The 19,556-nt window shown below is 40.9% G+C and overlaps 1 protein-coding gene across 1 annotated transcript in view; it reads right to left on the bottom strand.

The window, feature by feature from the left end:
- Positions 1-19,556, bottom strand: part of LOC117448860 (metabotropic glutamate receptor 4-like) — a 250,368-nt gene that overhangs the window by 5,196 nt on the left and 225,616 nt on the right. Inside the window, exons 7-10 of the mRNA XM_034086153.2 lie at positions 16,051-16,251; positions 7,864-8,000; positions 5,829-6,764; positions 1,501-1,747 (exon numbers count right to left, since the gene is read on the bottom strand). Coding sequence (XP_033942044.1) covers positions 1,501-1,747; positions 5,829-6,764; positions 7,864-8,000; positions 16,051-16,251 — 1,521 coding nt within the window. The remainder of the gene's footprint in view (positions 1-1,500; positions 1,748-5,828; positions 6,765-7,863; positions 8,001-16,050; positions 16,252-19,556) is intronic.

Below are 19,556 nucleotides of genomic sequence, written 5' to 3'. Positions count from 1 at the left end.
AATAGATGGTCCAGAAAGAATTGGGCTTGGCAGACCCATCCGTCTTTTCCTGTTCTCTCTTATTGTTGTTGTTGTTGTTGTTGTTGTTGTTGTTGTTGTTGTTGTCCCATTATCACAAATTCCTTCTTTTGTCAACAGGGAAATAAATTACAGGGGACACATGGCTGTTGCTTGTCTCCTGCACTCAGGCAGAGTGGTGTTATCTTCCCACATTAACAGGCTTTACCATGCTGATTGGCCATTTTACAGCACCACTCGCCAATGTTGTCTACCCAAGTTAATGTTTGTTGGTCAAGGGTGGATTTGTGAGGGTGTGATTACTGCCTTGTGTCATTCAGAGTGCTGTATTAGAGTCGGGGGCAGCAGAGATGCTTTGTGCGTTACAGGCAGGCACGGGTATTGTGGTGTCCATTAGCAGAAATGAACAGGTAAAAAGTGTTCAGAGATAATAAAAGGGTAAAGTCATTATCTAATCGGGTTACCTGAGAGCCTATAGTCCCTCACAAGGCTGCCCTCCCTCAACACAGTCTGACGCATAAGCACAAAGAGCAGTTGTTAGATTCACAGTTCAAACCAGAGGGCGAGAATCAGCACCTATGGGTCTGTAATAGGTTCAGATATAATGGCTCCTTTCTGAGGTCAAAACAAGGCATTCATGCAATGGGCGCAGGTTTTTGAGTCCTAATAAATATAATTCCACATTGTTCAGCCTGTCGGAGTATAACATCAGGACCTTGGGTAATCAGAACTTGTGGGGTTGCTAGATTTAAAGCCTGCCACCACACAGGGACTACTCGTACACTTTATCTTGGTGACTGAAATATCCTTTTCTCCAACACTGAGCTACTCGTTTGCTTAGACCCTTTCAAAATCAGAGTAGGTTGGACTGAGACCCTCTCACACCTCCTGATTCACAAATCCAGTGTGGTGAGAATGGACTTTTTTTTTTCTCTCCATGTAGTCAAAAACACAATTATCCTGGTGAAACAGAAAAGTCACTTCTTCCTAAAACATTTTGTGGTACATTAGAGTATACAAAAGATATATCAATGGTTTGATTCTAAGAACAGCAATATGCAGTGTATATTTTAATAATAAAATGTAGGCTAGAGTATGTATAGGATATAAGCATGTTTTTGTCCTTCGATTGGTCAATGAAATCATTAAATAATGGGAACTGGGAAAGCTGAAAAACTATGCTATCTAGAGGCTAATTTGAAACTCCTCCTAACCATTGTTATTATTCATAAGGTTCTGTGTATGGCTCATATTCAAAAAGAAGGCATGATATAACACCACTTTAGTTTGCACCGACATGGAAACCTAATTTCTTGTATGCTCACATAAGACTTGCTAATTTTTCAGAACTGCTGAAGTGCAAAACAACACTTGCATCAGTTATGTTCACATAAAAGGAGTTAATTATTTGAGAAAGAGGCAGCTCATTGCATCAGCATAAAATCAGTGAACATGTTTTTGTTGTCTCTTGGAGATACCTACCTTGTGTTTCAAGACTTTCACAGAGCTCAGACTTGGCCTCTCCATTGGGCCTCAGGCCTCCTTTGGGGTTGAACTTGTTGGACATGGTGGCTGCAGTGACCACAGCCTTCAGACTGCGCTTGCGCTTGGGTACGTTCTGCTCCGGGTGGAAGAGAATGACGTAGACCTTCGGCATGTAGAGCATTCCTAGAGAGACCGACGCACTGAGGCTTACAGAGATGGTCAGGGTTGTGGTCTGGATATACATCTGTATTATGGAGGAGACAGCAGAGACACAAGCAAACAGAATCATTTGTAGAGGCTGCACTGACGGATGGATTTTCATGTGCAAGTTATATAATCCAGGTTCATCTGAGTACACTTATTGTAGAGCCTGCAAAGTTTGAATAAGTCGAAGGTAAATATGATTTATAACTTTTATTCTGAGAGCCAATTTTCTAATAAAGCTGCAGGAAGAGGAATGGTTTCTAGGTCATGTGATGGCAAATAGAGAAAGGCTTTTAAGGTCTCATGAAAGAGAGAAGCTGACCTACTCAAGTAAAATACGGATAGTAAAGGATCATATTTTCGTGTAAATCACAGCTTCATATATAAAAGAACAGTATCACATAATACGACATAGTGATGGCATACACTACCCTTTATTCTTTTTTGATGTGCTGGGTTCATCTTTCCTGAGCTCCACTTTCATTGCTGTGTTTGTTTATTAATGAAGCACAAGCCAACTAATAAAGAGCACCCCTGATAGGTGTCTTTGTAGTCTATACATTTATTTTATACCCTGAAGTTGTAGACGGCAGCATAAGGATTGTGTGCTAAAGCCAGTGACAGATGCAGCTCACAGCTGGATAGCAGATATATAGCCACAGGCAAAAGCTATGGAGCGGAGAGAAACATCCTACAGCATATTAAAAGTCCCTGCAAGAATTTTTCATTTATGATAATCGTCCTAGAGCTCAGACCCAGTCCATCTCTGATTTGCTGGATGCAGGGAATGTGGTGAGTCAGCGCTCGGGCTGTAAACAATATAATAGGTAGATCATATGATATTGACACATGCATATGGAAAAAGAAAATATGGTTTCTTCAGTTTGAAACTCTGCTTTCATTACCAATCATGACACATTTTTAGAAGTCATTCCTTGTTATTCTACTCAATGTTGTCACTGTACACACATTAATTAGAAAACAGAAAAACAACAGAAGAGTTGAATTTGTTTTCATAACATTCCTAAGGTCCCTTGACGATGATGAACACAAGGCAAAGAGTGTAGAGTGCAACACAGCTGGCAGACATCCTTCAAAAAGATTCGCCCGAGGTTTGGTCTGACATTACATTTGCAGGCAGCACAAATGACTGAGTACTTTGACATGGGAATAGCCCACAGGGCAGTGTGTCAACAGTTATGGGGTCATGACATATGTTGTTTGTTTGTCAGCTTGTACAACATTTATCCTCACATTTCAAAATGCTTACACATTTTTTACAAACCTTTGCAGCAACACAACCATCTGAACTGTAAGTAAATGTCCATCAGTATTAATCTGACTAAATGATAGGTACTGTATACAGTATATGGTTTTTAGCTTGAGCTTCCCTTTAGTTCCGAGTGTTTTTGTGTGCATACTCTACCATACACAAGGTAGGTAAGGCATTATTTTGTAGGGCATTAAGTTAGGGCTGAAAGCGAAGATGGACAATATAAAATGAATAGGTGGCCCTGTCTTACAGTGACAATGATATATGCGTATGTAATCAAAAACAAACTACAGAGAAGCCTTGCAAAAATTAAGTTCCCTCACGCCATGTCAGTTGAAAAATGTCAGAGTGAAATGTGAGTGATAGGGCATTGTTTTCCATCATACTGCAGTGCGAGCAGTCCTGGGTGAAGGAGGGGGAGAGTTGTAATCTCCTGAGAAGATTACACGTGGCCTGTGGTGAGTTGGGAACAATATTGCTACCCCTCTGGTGCGCAGAGGGGAGTCACTCTGTGAGGGGAGTCACTCTGTGAGGGGAGCCGAGACCCCTGTCGACTTCCATTGGGCCTGGTGACATATATTTTCTCTGACACACCAATATGAATGCCAATCTGCTCCAACGGAACAGCGAGGGAACAGGTCTGAGGACAGGAACCTCAGAGGGCGTAGCCTTTATCAAGCTTTTTGGAAGTATAAGGCATTACATCTGTTGTGTAGACTCATGACCCTACCTTTTACCCAATTGTTTTGGATTTAAGTTATTTGCAAAATATCTTATTATCTAAATGTTTTCTTTTGCCAAACAGGATTTTAGGCACTTGCCTCCATGAATCCTCTACTAGTACATACAAACACAATGCATTACTTTCTTTTTTTACAGAAACTCCTTAAGGAAAATCTAGGGGCTGCTATAATGTTTTATTATGCATTTACATGATTATTTTTCTATCAGTATTTTGACTTTTCCACTCTGATTTTTTTAATGTACATCTGTGTTGAGCAACCTGAAAATTAGCACTCGCAAGAGCTCATTTGTGATTCACTTTCAACTGACAAGAAACATCAGCAGCTGCAGTCATTTCATGCTACTTCACAAATACCCGTTATCTATTTCCTTGTCACTGAATGTGCAGTGATTGACTACTTGGTATATCCACTCGGTGGAGCTGAATCAAACATACACAGAAACACAATTAAAGAAAACATATCCAAGCAAACTTGAGGTGAAGGAAGTATCCTCACGTAACAGCTTTAAAAGCATTGTAGTCCCCACAGTGGAGCACAAAGCCCATCATATATACTGATGAATAGCAGCAGTATCTACAAACACAAGAGGATGTTCCTTTACAATAAACATAATTTGAGAGGCCATTTCCTTCACAATGAGGCACATAGGAAATATAAAATAAATGGAAAAGTGACAGCCAACATCCAAGAGTAAATTAATTCACTTCAGGGGCGGATCTAGAAAAATATTCATGGGGTGGCAGGAGAATTTCAGGGGTGGCATCCCCTGGCAGAAGTATATGCTGATTGAATCGCAGTCATATCAAATAATGTTAACTTGGAAAGCCACAATATTTATATTTTAACTCAATAACATTTGGTGACATTATTGTGGCACATCAGTAAAGCCTTACATATAAATATATAAGGTGGCACACATAATTTAATGAATTTTAACTGAACAATAACTGAATGAGTTTGTTTCACTCTTAGACCAGCAGGGGTACCAAATCTATGCAGACTGCTGCAATAAGTACATTAATTAACTGTCTCGTCGATGTTTGTCTAAATTAATATGATACTATTAACAATCATATTATTCCTGTCAGCTGTCAATCACTGTTATAATTCACATATTCAGTGTTATTATTAAATAAACTATATTTTTTGGAGCAGTTAATGATGAATGTTCCTCAAGATGCTTGCTCACCCTCCTTCACATTTGAAAGACAAGTAATTATATCAAAATTCAAAGGAACAGTTCAGCGCCCCACGACTTCATTGCAAACAGTTACAACCTTGACTTTACATCAGAAAGAACAAACATTAAAGAAGTGACTAACTGCATCAATTAGGGTTAAAAAACGTGTATTCAGCTAAAACATATACATTACATCGCTGCAGTTATTATCCAGTGGAAAGTCCTTACCTGCTGGCCTAGTTAAATCAAAGTGGTTACTTTATTTTGGCTGGGCAGTGAAGTTTTACACACCGTCTTATTTGACTTTCTCAGGACTTGAAACTGTTTTTTGGGGGCAGAACCCCACAAAGAAGAAAAATATTATACACACCATCATCTTAACAGTTTATTATGCTCATCGAGTCATCCGTGAGCAGAGCATCAAGTTGGCATGCCTTTTACAGCTGAATGTGGTGATTACCATCTTGTTCAGCAAAACGCCTCACAAACTTATTAAGATCTAAAGCTATGGTGCGTTTTGATTCAATGCTGAGTACAGCCAAACTTGACAGTCTCTTCTCTATCATTGTAGACCGCAAATACCTTATTCCTTTCGTCTACTTGGATCCGAAATGCTTCTCGTTTTGCACTGTCCCACCGTTCAAATGAAATCGCCGCCAATCATATTTCCGCGCTTGCACTCGGACATTAGAGATTAGAGCCACAACTTTACTTTCAAAACAAAGCTGCCAACTAGGGTGGCAAGGCATTTTTCTGAGGTGGCAGCTGCCACCCCGTGCCACCCCGTAGAACCGCCACTGATTCACTTCTAGTTTGTTCTTTTTCGGTGAATTCATTTGATGAAGCGACTGCTCTGGCATCTGTGCTCAAATAAAAAAATAGGAATACAAATTCAATGTTTATTTAGATATGGGATATTTACCTTTTCTGCTGATTGTGAGGTCCCAAAGAAGATGGGGATGAAGGCAAGCCATACGATGCAGGTGGTGTACATGGTGAAGCCGATGGGCTTGGCCTCGTTGAACGTCTCGGGAACACCTCTGGTCTTGATGGCGTAAACTGTGCAGGTGACCATGAGCAGCATGCTGTAACCCAGCAGGCAGATGAGGGAGAGGTCTGATATGTCACATTTCAGAACACCACGGGCAATTTTAGGATTGGATGTACGCTGATCCTCATAGTCGATGATGGCTTGCGACGGGTCGACACCGAACCAGATGCACACTCCGAGGAGCTGAAATGATATCAGGCTGAACGTGATGACTAACTGCGAGGCGGGGGAGATGAATCGAGGGGCACTGACCGACATCTTGCCCTGCTCAAAAATCCTGTAGATCCGATTTGTCTTGGTTAGCAATGCCGCGTAGCTTATACTCATACCCAGGCCGAGGAAAATCCTTCGCAGGGAGCATATAACCACATCAGGAGTGGAGATCATGAGGAATGTTGTAGCATAGCAGAGGAAAATACCCGTCAGCAGCACGTAGCTCAGCTCTCGACCCGATGCCTTAACAATGGGTGTGTCATTGTAGCGTACAAAGGAGACGACCACGAACAGGGTAGCCATGATGCCCAGGATGGCGATGAGGACTGGGATCACCGCCCACGGAGAGCTCCACTCCAGCTTGACAATGGGAATGGGATCGCAGCCAGTGTTGTTTGCATTAGGCCGCAAATCGAAGCGGCACATCTTGCAGGTGTAAGTGTCTGCCTGATACTGGTAGCCATCACAGTTCTCACAGTGCCAACAACAGGGGATTCCCTTCACTGTCTTCTTGCGCTGCCCGAGGCGGCAGGGCTGGCTGCAGATAGAGGACGGGACTTCCTGTGATGCACCAGGCCACTGCATCTCATCCGTCTGTGGGGAAAAGGGAAGGAAGGGAGAAAGCAATTACAAAAACTACCAGTTTATTCCACCTCATCATACTAACACTGTTTTACTCATATACTCATGTCCGCAAATACTCCCATCATACTAAAACTGTTTTTCTAATATACTCATGTCCTTCTATACTCACATAACCCGAAATAGTTGCATAGCTACTTCACAATTATTCAGTATTATCACATTTGGGCAAGCTCATAATCAGCACTAAAAAGCACCTTTAAAGGTTAGAATTGCCAAAACAAGAACACAATTCACTACATCCCGTCACTTTCATATTCATACATAATGCATAAGGACACAATTCAATTAACACTTGGAGGATTTGTTTACACACAAGTGCATGATTGAATTAAAAACAAAGTAAATTTGGATATTCACCACATGAAAGATTCAGCCTTTTTATCAAGACAATATTGTGTCAACTCATGAATTATAACTCAACAGGAAACAACTTCGCTGTGTAATTACCTCCAAGGAATGTTGCACTTACTGAGGGAAAGATAAGTAAACAAAGTCTGTGTGGTACTGCAGTCTCAACAATACTGCATCATGTGCCTTCTCCTGTTAAACTGACATTATTTATTTGTATAACCTTGTAGCTTAACTTTTTAAAGTAAGTTAGGCTGTGAAAATGGACAGGCAATATTCAATTTTTCAGATAAAGATAAGGATGCATTGTTCCTCAGAAAGTTCGGCATTCAAATCATTTATATTTGTATTTAAATGCACAAAAGAATATAGAGTCTTTGCTCCATGTATTGAAAAATAAAATGGTGTATTCCTATATCATGCAATGATGGCAATTGTCAAAACGAGGATTAGCCAAAAAAGGCTTTATTACTGACAGACAGAATTGTGATTGGAAATGTAGTGTTAATACTTTGCAACTACCTCTGTATATTGACTAAAAGCATTTGTTACCCTGTGTGTTTTAAATTCCAATGCCAACCAGAAAAGGGAATACTCAATCGTGAATGATCACCACAAAAAACTGGCACTCGGATTGTAGGAAAAGTCAAGCATACATTCTTTAAGACATATTTAAAGTAGTATTTTAAAGACTGCATACGTCTAAGTAGAGCTGGTCTGTCCAGTGACCGATGATCTTGTACTCTGTCATGTTGTTTGTGATCTGGTATTGGTAGATTTCATAGCGTCCAGGAGCATCTCCGTTCACGTTAAAGATCACCGGGGTGCCAGCAATTCCTGAGGATGAAAATAAAAAAGTTATGTGGCTTTGAGAGGTCCAGTTTTCAACAATACAGTACACACCCGAGCAGTTCCCATAATGCTCTTGGATGAAATGAGGCTGCAAGGAGACTTCTAGCTAATGCTGTTGAAGGCAGCTAAATAGATGTTGACAGCCATGTGGTCCTGGTCCTCTGAGGAGGGTCAGGGCTGCTGTCCGCTCATGTTCCCTTATCATTTCACACTCCTTCATTCTGCTTATTGCTTGTTATCCACACGGTCCATCCAGAGTGCTAACGGATGACAGAACTGATTTTGATTACCACTTTGAGATCTCTCTCATCTCTCGGCTTTCCTGTTTCTGAGTCAACCGACAAACCCCACTCCAGCTTCACAACTTGTTATTCAATGTGGTGTAAAGGAATGGGAAATTCACAGATGTCATGATGAGAGCCCACCACAGAGTGTCTCTGAGCAAAGGGCCATTAATTGCATCCCAATCTCTGTCTGTTTGCTCCTTCCAAATGTGTTTTCACTTCCTCAATACAGTCCCTGAATACTCAGCTATTCTGTAACATGTTGGAGTGGTTGTTGAAAAGTGAGGCTGAAAATGCCCCTAGTTAACTTGCATAAAATGTGTTTTGGATTTCCCACTGTCAATATTTGGATGTTGTGTGTACAGTACATCCGAGAGCTACTTCAAAGAGATAAGAGTGCATTTTTGTGCAAAGGATATTCATCAGGTCCAGACACCAGACTGTGTGTTTTCCAGCATTTGGGTAGGAGTCATTCATTTTCAGCAAGTATTGACTACACTCCCCTCATAACGATAAAAGGAATTATTTATTTGAGTGTGTTGTTCCCTTGAATAGGTCTCAGTATCGATTGAACCTTTGAGTCGAAGTTGGAAACCTGTGAATCAAGCTTTCAGAGCAGACCGGTTTATTTCCGTCTGCAAATGTGTGTGTGTCAAAGATCTGATCAAACCCATGGGATGTGTTGCATTAGTATAATCCTGCTGCATTATCTAGAGGGCATGTCTAAGCAAACAGCAGGCAGTCATGTGCAATTATGAAAATGTTCTTGCCCATCTCAGCAATACAGGGAATTGAGTGGGATGTATATTTCTACTAATTTGTTTTCCGTAATCGATTAGTTTCACGTCGTAACTTGCAAAATTCCATTTACAAGTTTCATGCGCAGACAGCAAAAATGAGCAATCTGCATATTAATTAACCAGGTCAGATTTTTAAGGAAAACACTGCAAAACACTTCCAATCTGTTTACACAGTCACGTGTGGGGACTCACCGCCCTTATGGGGACAAATTGGAGGTCCCCATAAGGGGGATCATTAATTTTAGGGTGAAGACTTGGTTATGGTTAAGGTTAGGATAAGTCTCCAAGAAATGCATGTAAGTCAATATAATGTCCCCTGAAGTGATGTATACATGGTGTGTGTGTGTGTGTGTGTGTGTGTGTGTGTGTGTGTGTGTGTGTGTGTGTGTGTGTGTGTGTGTGTGTGTGTGTGTGTGTGTGTGTGTGTGTGTGTGTGTGTGTGTGTGTGTGTGTGTGTGTGAACATACCGATGTATAAACATGATCCACATTTACTCACTGCAGTTTCCACAATGGCTGTGAAATGTGTCTTTATTGTATTTGATCCTCAAAAAGTTCTCAATCTTCCCAGTGACTGGCCAGCTAGTTCCAAGCCTTTCTCTGTAATTTTGGGGAGGCTGTGGCGCAGTGGGTTAGTGCGTTGGTGTTCGGATCAGGGGAGCACAGGTTCAAATAAAAACACTGAGTGCTGCAGACTTTCTTTTCAATATCCATTAGGGATGAAAACTAAGCGCTGCAAACAAAGTGTCAGGTTCACCTTTAATATCCCGAAGGTTATGTTGACTATATTATTAAAATAATGCACCCATATTTGATGCCCCGGCCACACGAGGACGAAAACGGTCGTTTGCGTTACTGTTTAGTGTCATATAGACCGTTCGGCCACATGAGGACGACCGAATACGGCACTAAACGACTGCGGAAACGATAACGGGTCCCAAGGTGGATAGAACGGCATACGCAATGCTCTGGGGGGTCCAACGGCTCCGTGTGTACGCCCTATACGATCATTTTCTGATAATGATGAGGCAATAGCCCCGCCTCTCCCCACCTCTGCTGCTCACCCCCGCGTCAAAGTAAACTGCACACTGAATTCAGATTATTTATCTTTCTCTCGATATTGACATAAACACGAGTGAAGTCTATTCTGACAGGACGGAGACACCTCTCAAACTACCCATCTGCGTCGGGATTTGACGCTCATGGAAGCACGGCATTCGTTTATGTCGGCTGCCCTTAAAGGTAATGTGAGCGTCCATTCCCAGGAGTAAAGGATGGCAGAAGACACTACACTACCCAGAAACCCCAGCTATCGTTTGGACTACACCATGTGCTCTGTTTGACAAACCCCGTGATAGTCCTCAAGCTCTGTGATTGGAGAGTGTGCTCCGAGGGTTAAGCCGATTCTCGAACAGCACTTGAAATGGGATGGAACCACGGCAGACTGTCCAAAACTGGATTTGAACGGGTCCACCGCGTCCCCCCTCTCCCACCCCGTCCCCAGAACTACACATGCTGGCTATTCTGTTTCGCAACATGTTCTCTATGGCACGTCTCTACTGGGAGTTGTAGTTTTAAAAGACGTTTTCGTATTTCCCATAATAAGAAGTTGCCAGTATTAAACTGTGTACATCCCTGGAGGTTTAGGGGAAAGGAAACACTCACATTTAAAACATATAATTAATAAATGGGTGAAAATTGCTTGTGCCCATTATGGGCAGTATTAATATATATACCCACATGCCAGCTAAGGTCAGAAGAGCTTTATTTAACAGCTGGTCTTATGTGTGTGACCCCTGTGATAACATTACATTACATTAATTGATAAGCCTGAAACATGCACTTGTCAAGGTTCAGAGGCACATTGTGCAAATATGGCAGTAGCCATCGATCAGCTTAAGATAAGATATACTTTATTGATCCCAAGTTGGAACATTTGCGTTACATCAGCATGTGTAACAGTTAAATATGCAGTTGTGTTTATTTGAAAATCATTTAGTATAATCACATAAATTCTGTGTTTTATATTCGACAATTCTGTGTTCTTTATTTATTGATTGTTCAATACCTGACAAGGCCGGAGATGAAATATCTACATACATCTTATAAGAGTATATACATTATGTATAATATCAGTTAAAATAAGTGCTTCAACATAGTTAACATTGCTGGAGGTATGCACAAATATTGATAGATGTCTTGTAATGCACTATTGAGGAACCTGCAACCCAAGTTTTTCATTCAGTGCAGAACTACACCACAGTTGTGTAGGCCTATATGATATGTCAATAAACCTTAGAAAATCATCAAATCTTGAAAGGGATGTGCAAAATAGTCATTATATACAGTCTTTAATTAACTATTAGTAGAGAATAACGAGTAATGAATATACTTTATAGGGATCGTATTAATATCTAATAATAAAAATAATTAAATTCAATAACATGCTTTAACCACCAGGTGTCCCTTTATATCAGCTGTGCACCTTTATGGTGTAAATACAGCCTATCTACCAATTGGATCAAATATAAAAGTCAGCCGAATTAGTGTTGATATTGCAAGGAGACGCATTGTGTGAAAAGAAATATAAGATGTTGTTTAATGGCTGATATATTTATGATCCACGTCACGTTTTCAGTTCCTCATTTTTGTCTTCTCATCAGGGCTCTATAAATACAGAACTACGGCAGATATGTAATATGTAATGCAGCCGAACCGTGTATTACAATGCCGTTATGTGATGACTTTCAAAGAGAAAAGCAAGCACACTCGGAATAAAGTATTATTATTTTTTTTTTTAAATGTTTTCGGTCTGTTAATGACGATGTGCTCTGAGATGTGAGACTGGAATTGCACAGGGGGGAAATAACGTAGGCTATCTTTAGATGCGGATTTTGTTAAACTAATATGTTTAGGCTGTGGACCAACACTATACGTTGACGGGAAAGGGGGTAGCAATAAAGATAACACCATTAAACAGTTACACAACATAACAGAAATAATATCGATAGCAGCGTCCCTAGCAACCACCTTGGTAACAATGAAAACTTCGCGATTTCCTGAAGTAATCTTCGTAATAACTAGCAAACTAAAGATCATGTACATCCACTGCACACATAATCTGAAATAATAACTCATATTTCTCGCATCAAATGACATCAAAACGCATTTTAATGGCCAAACTAACTTTAAAATAGGCATTTTCTACCAAGAATAAAACGAATTTCGGCCATGTTTTCTTTTTCTGCAGGGAGAAATTTGAAGATCATGTGACATAGACGCTGGGGATTCTGGGTAGTGTAGTGTCTTCTGCCATCCTTTACTCAGAAAAAATATTTGTTTCTCCGAATCGAAGGGGAAAAATACAAAAGCATTGCACACAATTTAAACCAATCAATGTTATGTAATTAACAAGGATAATCTGGTGTTTTTTAGTCGATGAGTAGTGCAGATATCACTGTAAAATCAATCGACAGTAAGAGGAATACTTACTTCCGGGTGTACAATTCTCCGTTATCCAATGGGAATGGACGCTCACATTGCCTTTAAGGGCAGCCGGCATAAACAAATGCCGTGCTTCCATGAGCGTCAAATCCCGACGCAGATGGGAATACATTGCAATCAGTTGAAAGCTATTTGCGTCCCTTTATGAAGCTGAAGGAGCCTAGGAGCGTCACAATTGGACGCCACGGACACTGACCAAACGTCACTATTGGACGCTTAGGGAGTGAGAGTGTGTTGACCTAAACTAGTTATAAATATGTTTATTTTTACTGTCGGCCGGGTCACTCATTACTGGATCAGCTGCTGCATGAGACAGACACTGACGCTGTCCGAAGAGAGGGAGGAAAAAGAGAGGCTCCGTGTATTTTATTATTATATTATATAGAGTCGTTATTCATTTGTTTTAAAGCTCAATACATAACAAAGAAGACCTTTGACCGGCACTTTTATAATTTTGTCGGAAGATTTAAACTTTAATACACGTTGACTGGCGAAAAACTCTGCCCGGTTCCCTCGGCTCCCACCGCGGAGAATAAACAGCAGGGCAACCATGACAACCATGCTTCTTCGCTGCTTTTGTGGAGGAAGTTACAGCGCCACGTACAGGCTCCTGCATATGTACTGCAGCTTCTCCAGCGGTTGGAGCTAAACGGAGCGGTCTCGTGTGGACAGACACTATCCGGTGAATATTGCGTGTGGACGGAAGCTTTTTTGCGATTGCGTTTAAGTTAATCCTATGCGTTTAACCGTTTTCGTCCTCGTGTGGCCGGGGCATAAGTCAGACCCATGTTGCCTTGTCTCTTTACTACTTTGTTTTTACTTTGGACCTCGTAATCTATAAACCAAACCACCTCTGGGGAAGTAAATGCCTTTTCCTTTAATGGTGTTGTACATTTTCTAATGCAACCTTAATTAGTTTAACAACAAAGCTTATCATTGTTTCTGCCATCCCTCCTCTGTTGCCCTTTTGAGGCTGCAAGATACCGTGTGCCTTCATCAAACAACAACATAATTCAGAATAGGTCAACCGCTTAGAGACATTCGACCCCTTATCACGTACAATGTGTTGGAGCGCTAGCCAATAGAAGTAAACAAAGGAGTCCAATTGAGGTGGGGTGGGGAACTCCCTTTGGAGGGAACTTTGGGATTTTAACAGACCATTTACATGCACAAAAAGCTATGACACTCAGCAGGAAAGGGAAAACCCAAAAAACATAATAAGGCCCCTTAGTCAAATACGTGTAATTCAACTATTTATCCAAACCTGGCTTAAAGAAAATAAGTTATATGTCTTTTAAGCAATACTACTATAATACAACTTTTCTCCAGAACAGTGCAGTTGAAATATATGCAACCCCCACATTGCTCGTTAGGGTTACACAATGGATTAACCAGTAGGAGTTTCTAACACCTCCAGTTGTGTTCATTAGCCACACAGTATCACTGATGCTTGGAATAAACTCTGAATTCAGCAGCAGTGTTTTACTTCATCCAGAAGTTCCTTTGTTTTAAATTATTCCTGTTGTGTACCTGCAGTGGTGTGACTCCCCCTCACCCCACGACACCCCCCCCCCCCTGTAATTGTCATACCAATAAATGCATCCTTTCCTCTATAATCATCTGTGAGGGTGGAGCGGCTTTGAGATTGTGTAAAACTGCTCGCATTAGATTTTGCTTGATTGTATGAACACTTTGACTCTCTGCTGATCCGACGTATAATTAACTCAAGTTGTAAATGCTGACGCTGACCTGAGTCAGACCCTGCTCTGCATACATGTGTGTTATTTTAAAAGAAACCGGTAAATGCTGCTGACATGACCTCCTTATACAAATACTTTCTTTGAACCTATAAGCTTATAATTAACTAAAGTTTCGAACGTTTCTAACCTTATATCGAATTGCACATATGTTTACATTGCAAGTGCGTCTAATATTTCTTTGTACGTATTTGTTTCCATATGTATTACTTGTATATATAGAGGCATAGCAAACATTCCTTGCATCTCACTATTTTTAGAGGGAACAGAAAATACAAATTATTTTTATATATATTTCATATATCTTTCTTTTTATTCTTATCTTTATTACTTTTTTATATGTATGTGTATACACGGTCAGTATTGGTATTTTATACTGTAAACAACAGCAATCTAATATAAAAACAAGGTATTACTATATTAAGCTCAAGAGTTACAATGAAGCTACAAAGCTTCTGCTGTACAAAATCCACACAAAAATGAACTGAGGAGACTTTAGTAATACTATTTAAACCCTTTATGCACTATACACAAACAGAGAAACTGTAAAAGAGCATAAGTGCAATCCACTCAGTTTTTGTTTGGTATTTAAATGGTATTTAAGTTGTTACTTTCCTGAAGATTTTACATAATAGGGTGCCTTTTCTCTGCTTACAATGGCACACTCATGCTAGAAAGGGCTTTTGCATAGTTATGATAAAACAGCAGTATACAGATGATGGTTAGACAAAGGAGTCCATTGGCGGCATCTTTTCATAACAGCAGGATTACAATCACAAACTTCAATTAAACTGTATGCTGATGCAGATACTGATGTAAATATTGATTTGTTAATATTTCTGATATGGATATATCGTCACATAAAAATATATATGCAGATGCAATCAAAAAATCTTACAGTTCAAAAATCAAGACGTCAGTGTTCTGTGGTGGTCGAACTATGTATATTGCTTCAAACCTTGTTTGGGAATTTCTGTATTTGAATGTGTTCAGCCTATACAGTATCACCATGACGATAAATTGGAAAAAACAGGCTCCCTTATGTATTGGTCTAGTTCTAGTGGTGAATGCCAATTTGTCTTACAACATGAAAACTGAATAAAGAAATGCTCAGAAGGGGTTGCATTAAGTTGCAGAAGCTAGTTGAACATAGGGTAGACAGGAAGTCATGTTGACACTTTGGCTCATTAAATAGTTTGAAGGTGTTCAGCTGATGCTTTTTTGTGTGACTCAAGATATGACAACCCACTGTATTTGATAGTAACACTAAAAGATGTATTTTGAGTCTACAGAGAACAGCCACAGGGAAAGGGAAACTATCTATGCCTGTATTTGATGGCTCTGTGCGGTGACTCTCTTCCCCCTTCTCATTTATGTACAATTTTAAATCCGTAGCCAGTGCACTTCAAGCAGGAGATCTCTTGCGTGGGCAATTCAATGCTGACAAGATAAAGCGGGAAATCTCACAAAGGACCGTTCTTGCACATCATCAACTACGATAAAACGCGCTGTTCTGCTGCTGATTGTCACCCTCCTACGGAGTAATTTACATTCAGTAGCCTGATAATTGGAGGCCATTGTGTACCCAAGCTTGTTACACCCATTTCTTATTCTACCATATACTGTACATTTACTTGTCAATTTACATACAGTACGTGCATGCAGTTCTTTGTTGGATTCTGAGTACCGACCTGTGAAGTTGACGTGGCGGATGTACTTGAGCAGCAGAGTGCCGTTGATGGATTCCATCTTTGAGCAAAGGCCGACTTTCCCAGGGCAGAGGTCTTTGTGCATGTTATGTAGAGCATGAGCCATGGCATAGATCGCGTCAATCACAAACTGAACCTTCCCCTCTTGTTCGTAGGATGAGTCCTTCCCGATCCGCTCATGGTCTAAAAGAAAAACAGATATTACAACTCATGGATTTACATACTTGAAAGATTCCTAAATACTGCAGGACATATAACTCACTCAGTTTACATATAAGTAAACTGAGTGAGTTGACTTTATGAAAGTTCCCATGATGTCTTTTGATGGCTTAGTCATTGTTATCATGAGAGACTAGAATATTCAATTTGAATGACAAATATAAAATAACAATAAAACTGATCCACTGTAAAAAATGCAAGAAATAAACAGTGATTGCTAAAATCAAGGAATGAAAGCCTTTCAACCGGCTTGATTACTCAATTTAGGGGTGTAACGGTATCCGTATTCGTCCCGTACCGTCACGGTTCGGCACATGCAGTCACACGGCGAATACGCCTTTTTTTTACGAGTGGGAAAAAAGTCTGTCACTCAGGGCAGTATTACACTATATATAATCCAGGGGCGGTATTGCGTCTAAAAGCCAGCCGCCCGTAAATAACAAATGAAGAACAAGAACAAAACACAACAAAACGAACACACTATATGAAGAAGAAAAGTTAGTATCTATGGCGAGTTCACACAACACACAGCTAGAAGACCCACCTGCTTCGTTTAAATCAGATGTGTGGGAACATTTCGGGTTCCCTGTGGACTACAACAATGATGCGGTGCGAGTTGTGGATCGGACGAGGACGGTGTGTCTGCGTTGTTCGACAGCGGTGTGGTATGCTAGTGGTAACACGTCAAACATGCTCAATCACATCCGAGTCAGTCTCAGTCCCCAGCTAGAGGGTTTTCTCGATGGCAGGTGACATAGTTACCGCCAACAGATCTGCCCTCACTTCTGACAACTAGGGTTGCCAGAAACTGACCATGATCAAAATCGATTATTCGGCAGCCCTGGCGAATAATAATCGATTATTCGACCGACCCCCCCCCCTCTTGAGAGAGAAAAAAAGGAATTCCGATGTTTTCTTTACTGGAACATGTTTAACAGTACAAACAACAAACAAGCATGTCATCACAACGACGTGGCCTTGAAGTGAAGTTGGTAATGGCCAGCTGTGCTGCGTCTTTCTCTGTAACCTCTTTGGCGTGCTTCGCACTCAAATGCGAACGCATTGTTGAGGTTGAGCTGTGATGGACCAACGTCTTTTCGCAGAGCTGGCATTTAACTTCCTTTGGACTTGTAAGTTCGAAGTAGTTCCACAAGGAGGAACTCTTTTTAGCTGCAAATGAACAGCGGGATATCTCTCCCAGCTTAGACGCGGTTTGATTGGCTACGGCTTCAGCTGTCAGATTTTGGGAAACGGGATTTGATTGGCTGGCGCTGGCTACTCCGGCGTCTCAGGCGACAGAAGTTGAACATTGTTCAACTTCTGTCGCCTGAGACGCCTCGCTCTGCTACCCACTATTCAGTTCGGCGAAAAAGCGCGGCTACGTGACGTCACCCCATTGAAAGTGAATGGGCAGATTGGAGCAGATTGGAGCTTTCGACGCTGTAGTGTAGACGGGCCGTAAAACAAACTGGTGGTGTGACCAATGACCATTTACAATTATTAATACTATTACTATTATTAGCATATATATATATTTATATATATTTTGGTTGAAACTAAGCCAGAAAAAAAAATAATCGATTTTTAAAAATAATATTCGATTATGGAGACTGTAGCGAATATTCGAATAATCGAATAATCTCTGGCATCCCTACTGACAACGTAGACAAACTCATCTTTTTGAAGAAAAACACTTTCTTATTATTTATTTTAATATTTTCAAGACATTCTTTTTAGTTGTTCAGCTTATTTAACCTTTTTGTTCAGCCTTTATAAATAATATGGCCATGAGTGTGTGTGTTACTGTTTGTGGTTTGTTTTTAACTGTTTAATACAGTTAATGATTCCAAATGTTAGAGTTCCTTATTTTCATACAAAAACTTGCACGACTGTTAAAAATAAATAACAGCAAAAAAAAATTATGCATTTGTGACTTTCCTTGTTATACCGAAACCGTACCGAACCGTGACCCCAAACCGAGGTATGAACTGAACCGTGAACCGGGCCAGTACTGCATCAGACTGCAGGTCGATGAGTTCCAGCTGGACATCACTGGGTGCATTATCCACACTGCAGGTAAAGGGAGAGGAAACCAGCTGCATTTCATCCTCGATTTTTCTGAGATCTTTAAATCGCCTTGAAAACTCACCATGCAATGCTCCCAACATGAGTACCTGCGGAGGTGATCAGCTGATGGTGTGACTTCTTTCAGAGTTTGCATGTGAGTGAGAGTGTTGCTCTCCAGTTGGCTTGAAATAAACTGCATCTTTGTCATGAAAGCCTTCACCAGGCTGTGCATTTCATGAACAAAAAGGCCCTTGCCTTGCAGTTTGGTGTTCAGTTCATTCATCAGTGCAGTCACATCAACAGCAAATGCAAAATCTGCCATCCAGTCCTCATCTGACAGCTCTGGGAAGTCTTTGCCTTTCTTCTCACAAAACTCTTGAATCTCTGCTTTCAGGTCCCAAACTCTTTTCAGCACTTTGCCCAGGCTGAACCATCTGATAGCTGTGTGGTAGCCGATGTCACGATGCTCAGTCTCATGCTCCTCCAAAAGTGCGACAAACTGTCTGTGATGCAATGCCCATGCTTTGATGAAGTTTACTATTTTAGTAACAACATCAATAGCATGGTCAAATTTTTAGCACAGACTTGCACAACACATGTTGGTGTATAATACAATGCAAACATACCAGTTTCTGATCCGCGTCGATTTCAGTCACTTTATCTTGCATACGTTTCAAAAGTCCGACATTTTTTCCAGTAAGATTTGGACAACCGTCCGTTGTGACACCTGCCAGTTTGTCCCATTTCAGTCCCAGCGTGTCCATGCACTCGTTTACCTCCGTGAACAGATCGCTCCCTGTCGTCGTCCCTTTTATCGACCGCATTGCTGCCAGCTCCTCCGTAATCTTGAAGTCCGGTGTTATCCCGCGGACGAATACGAGTAACTAGGCTGTGTCGCGGACATCACAGCTCTCGTCCAAAGCCAAGGAGAAAAAGGCGAAACTTGCCACTTCATGTTGCAGCTGAAGCTCCAGATTCCCCGCAATTTCCTCGATCCTTCTAGTCACGGTTCGCCTGGACAGCGGGACTTGCTTGCAGAGTCCACCAAGCACTCTTTGACAAACTCCCCCTCCGAGAACGGCTTACTGTTTTTAGATTTTGTGGGATATCACAAAGCTGGTCTTGGTTGCTGCATCCCTGGATGTGTGAAGCTTGGTAAAAAAGCCTTGCTGCTTTTGCAGCTTAGCTAGCAAAGCTTCCGA

Source organism: Pseudochaenichthys georgianus, chromosome 7 (genome assembly GCF_902827115.2).
Source record: "Pseudochaenichthys georgianus chromosome 7, fPseGeo1.2, whole genome shotgun sequence".
Taxonomy (NCBI): domain Eukaryota; kingdom Metazoa; phylum Chordata; class Actinopteri; order Perciformes; family Channichthyidae; genus Pseudochaenichthys; species Pseudochaenichthys georgianus.
The sequence above is the reverse complement of the archived record's forward strand: the minus strand, read 5'-3'. Positions and strand labels throughout refer to the sequence as shown.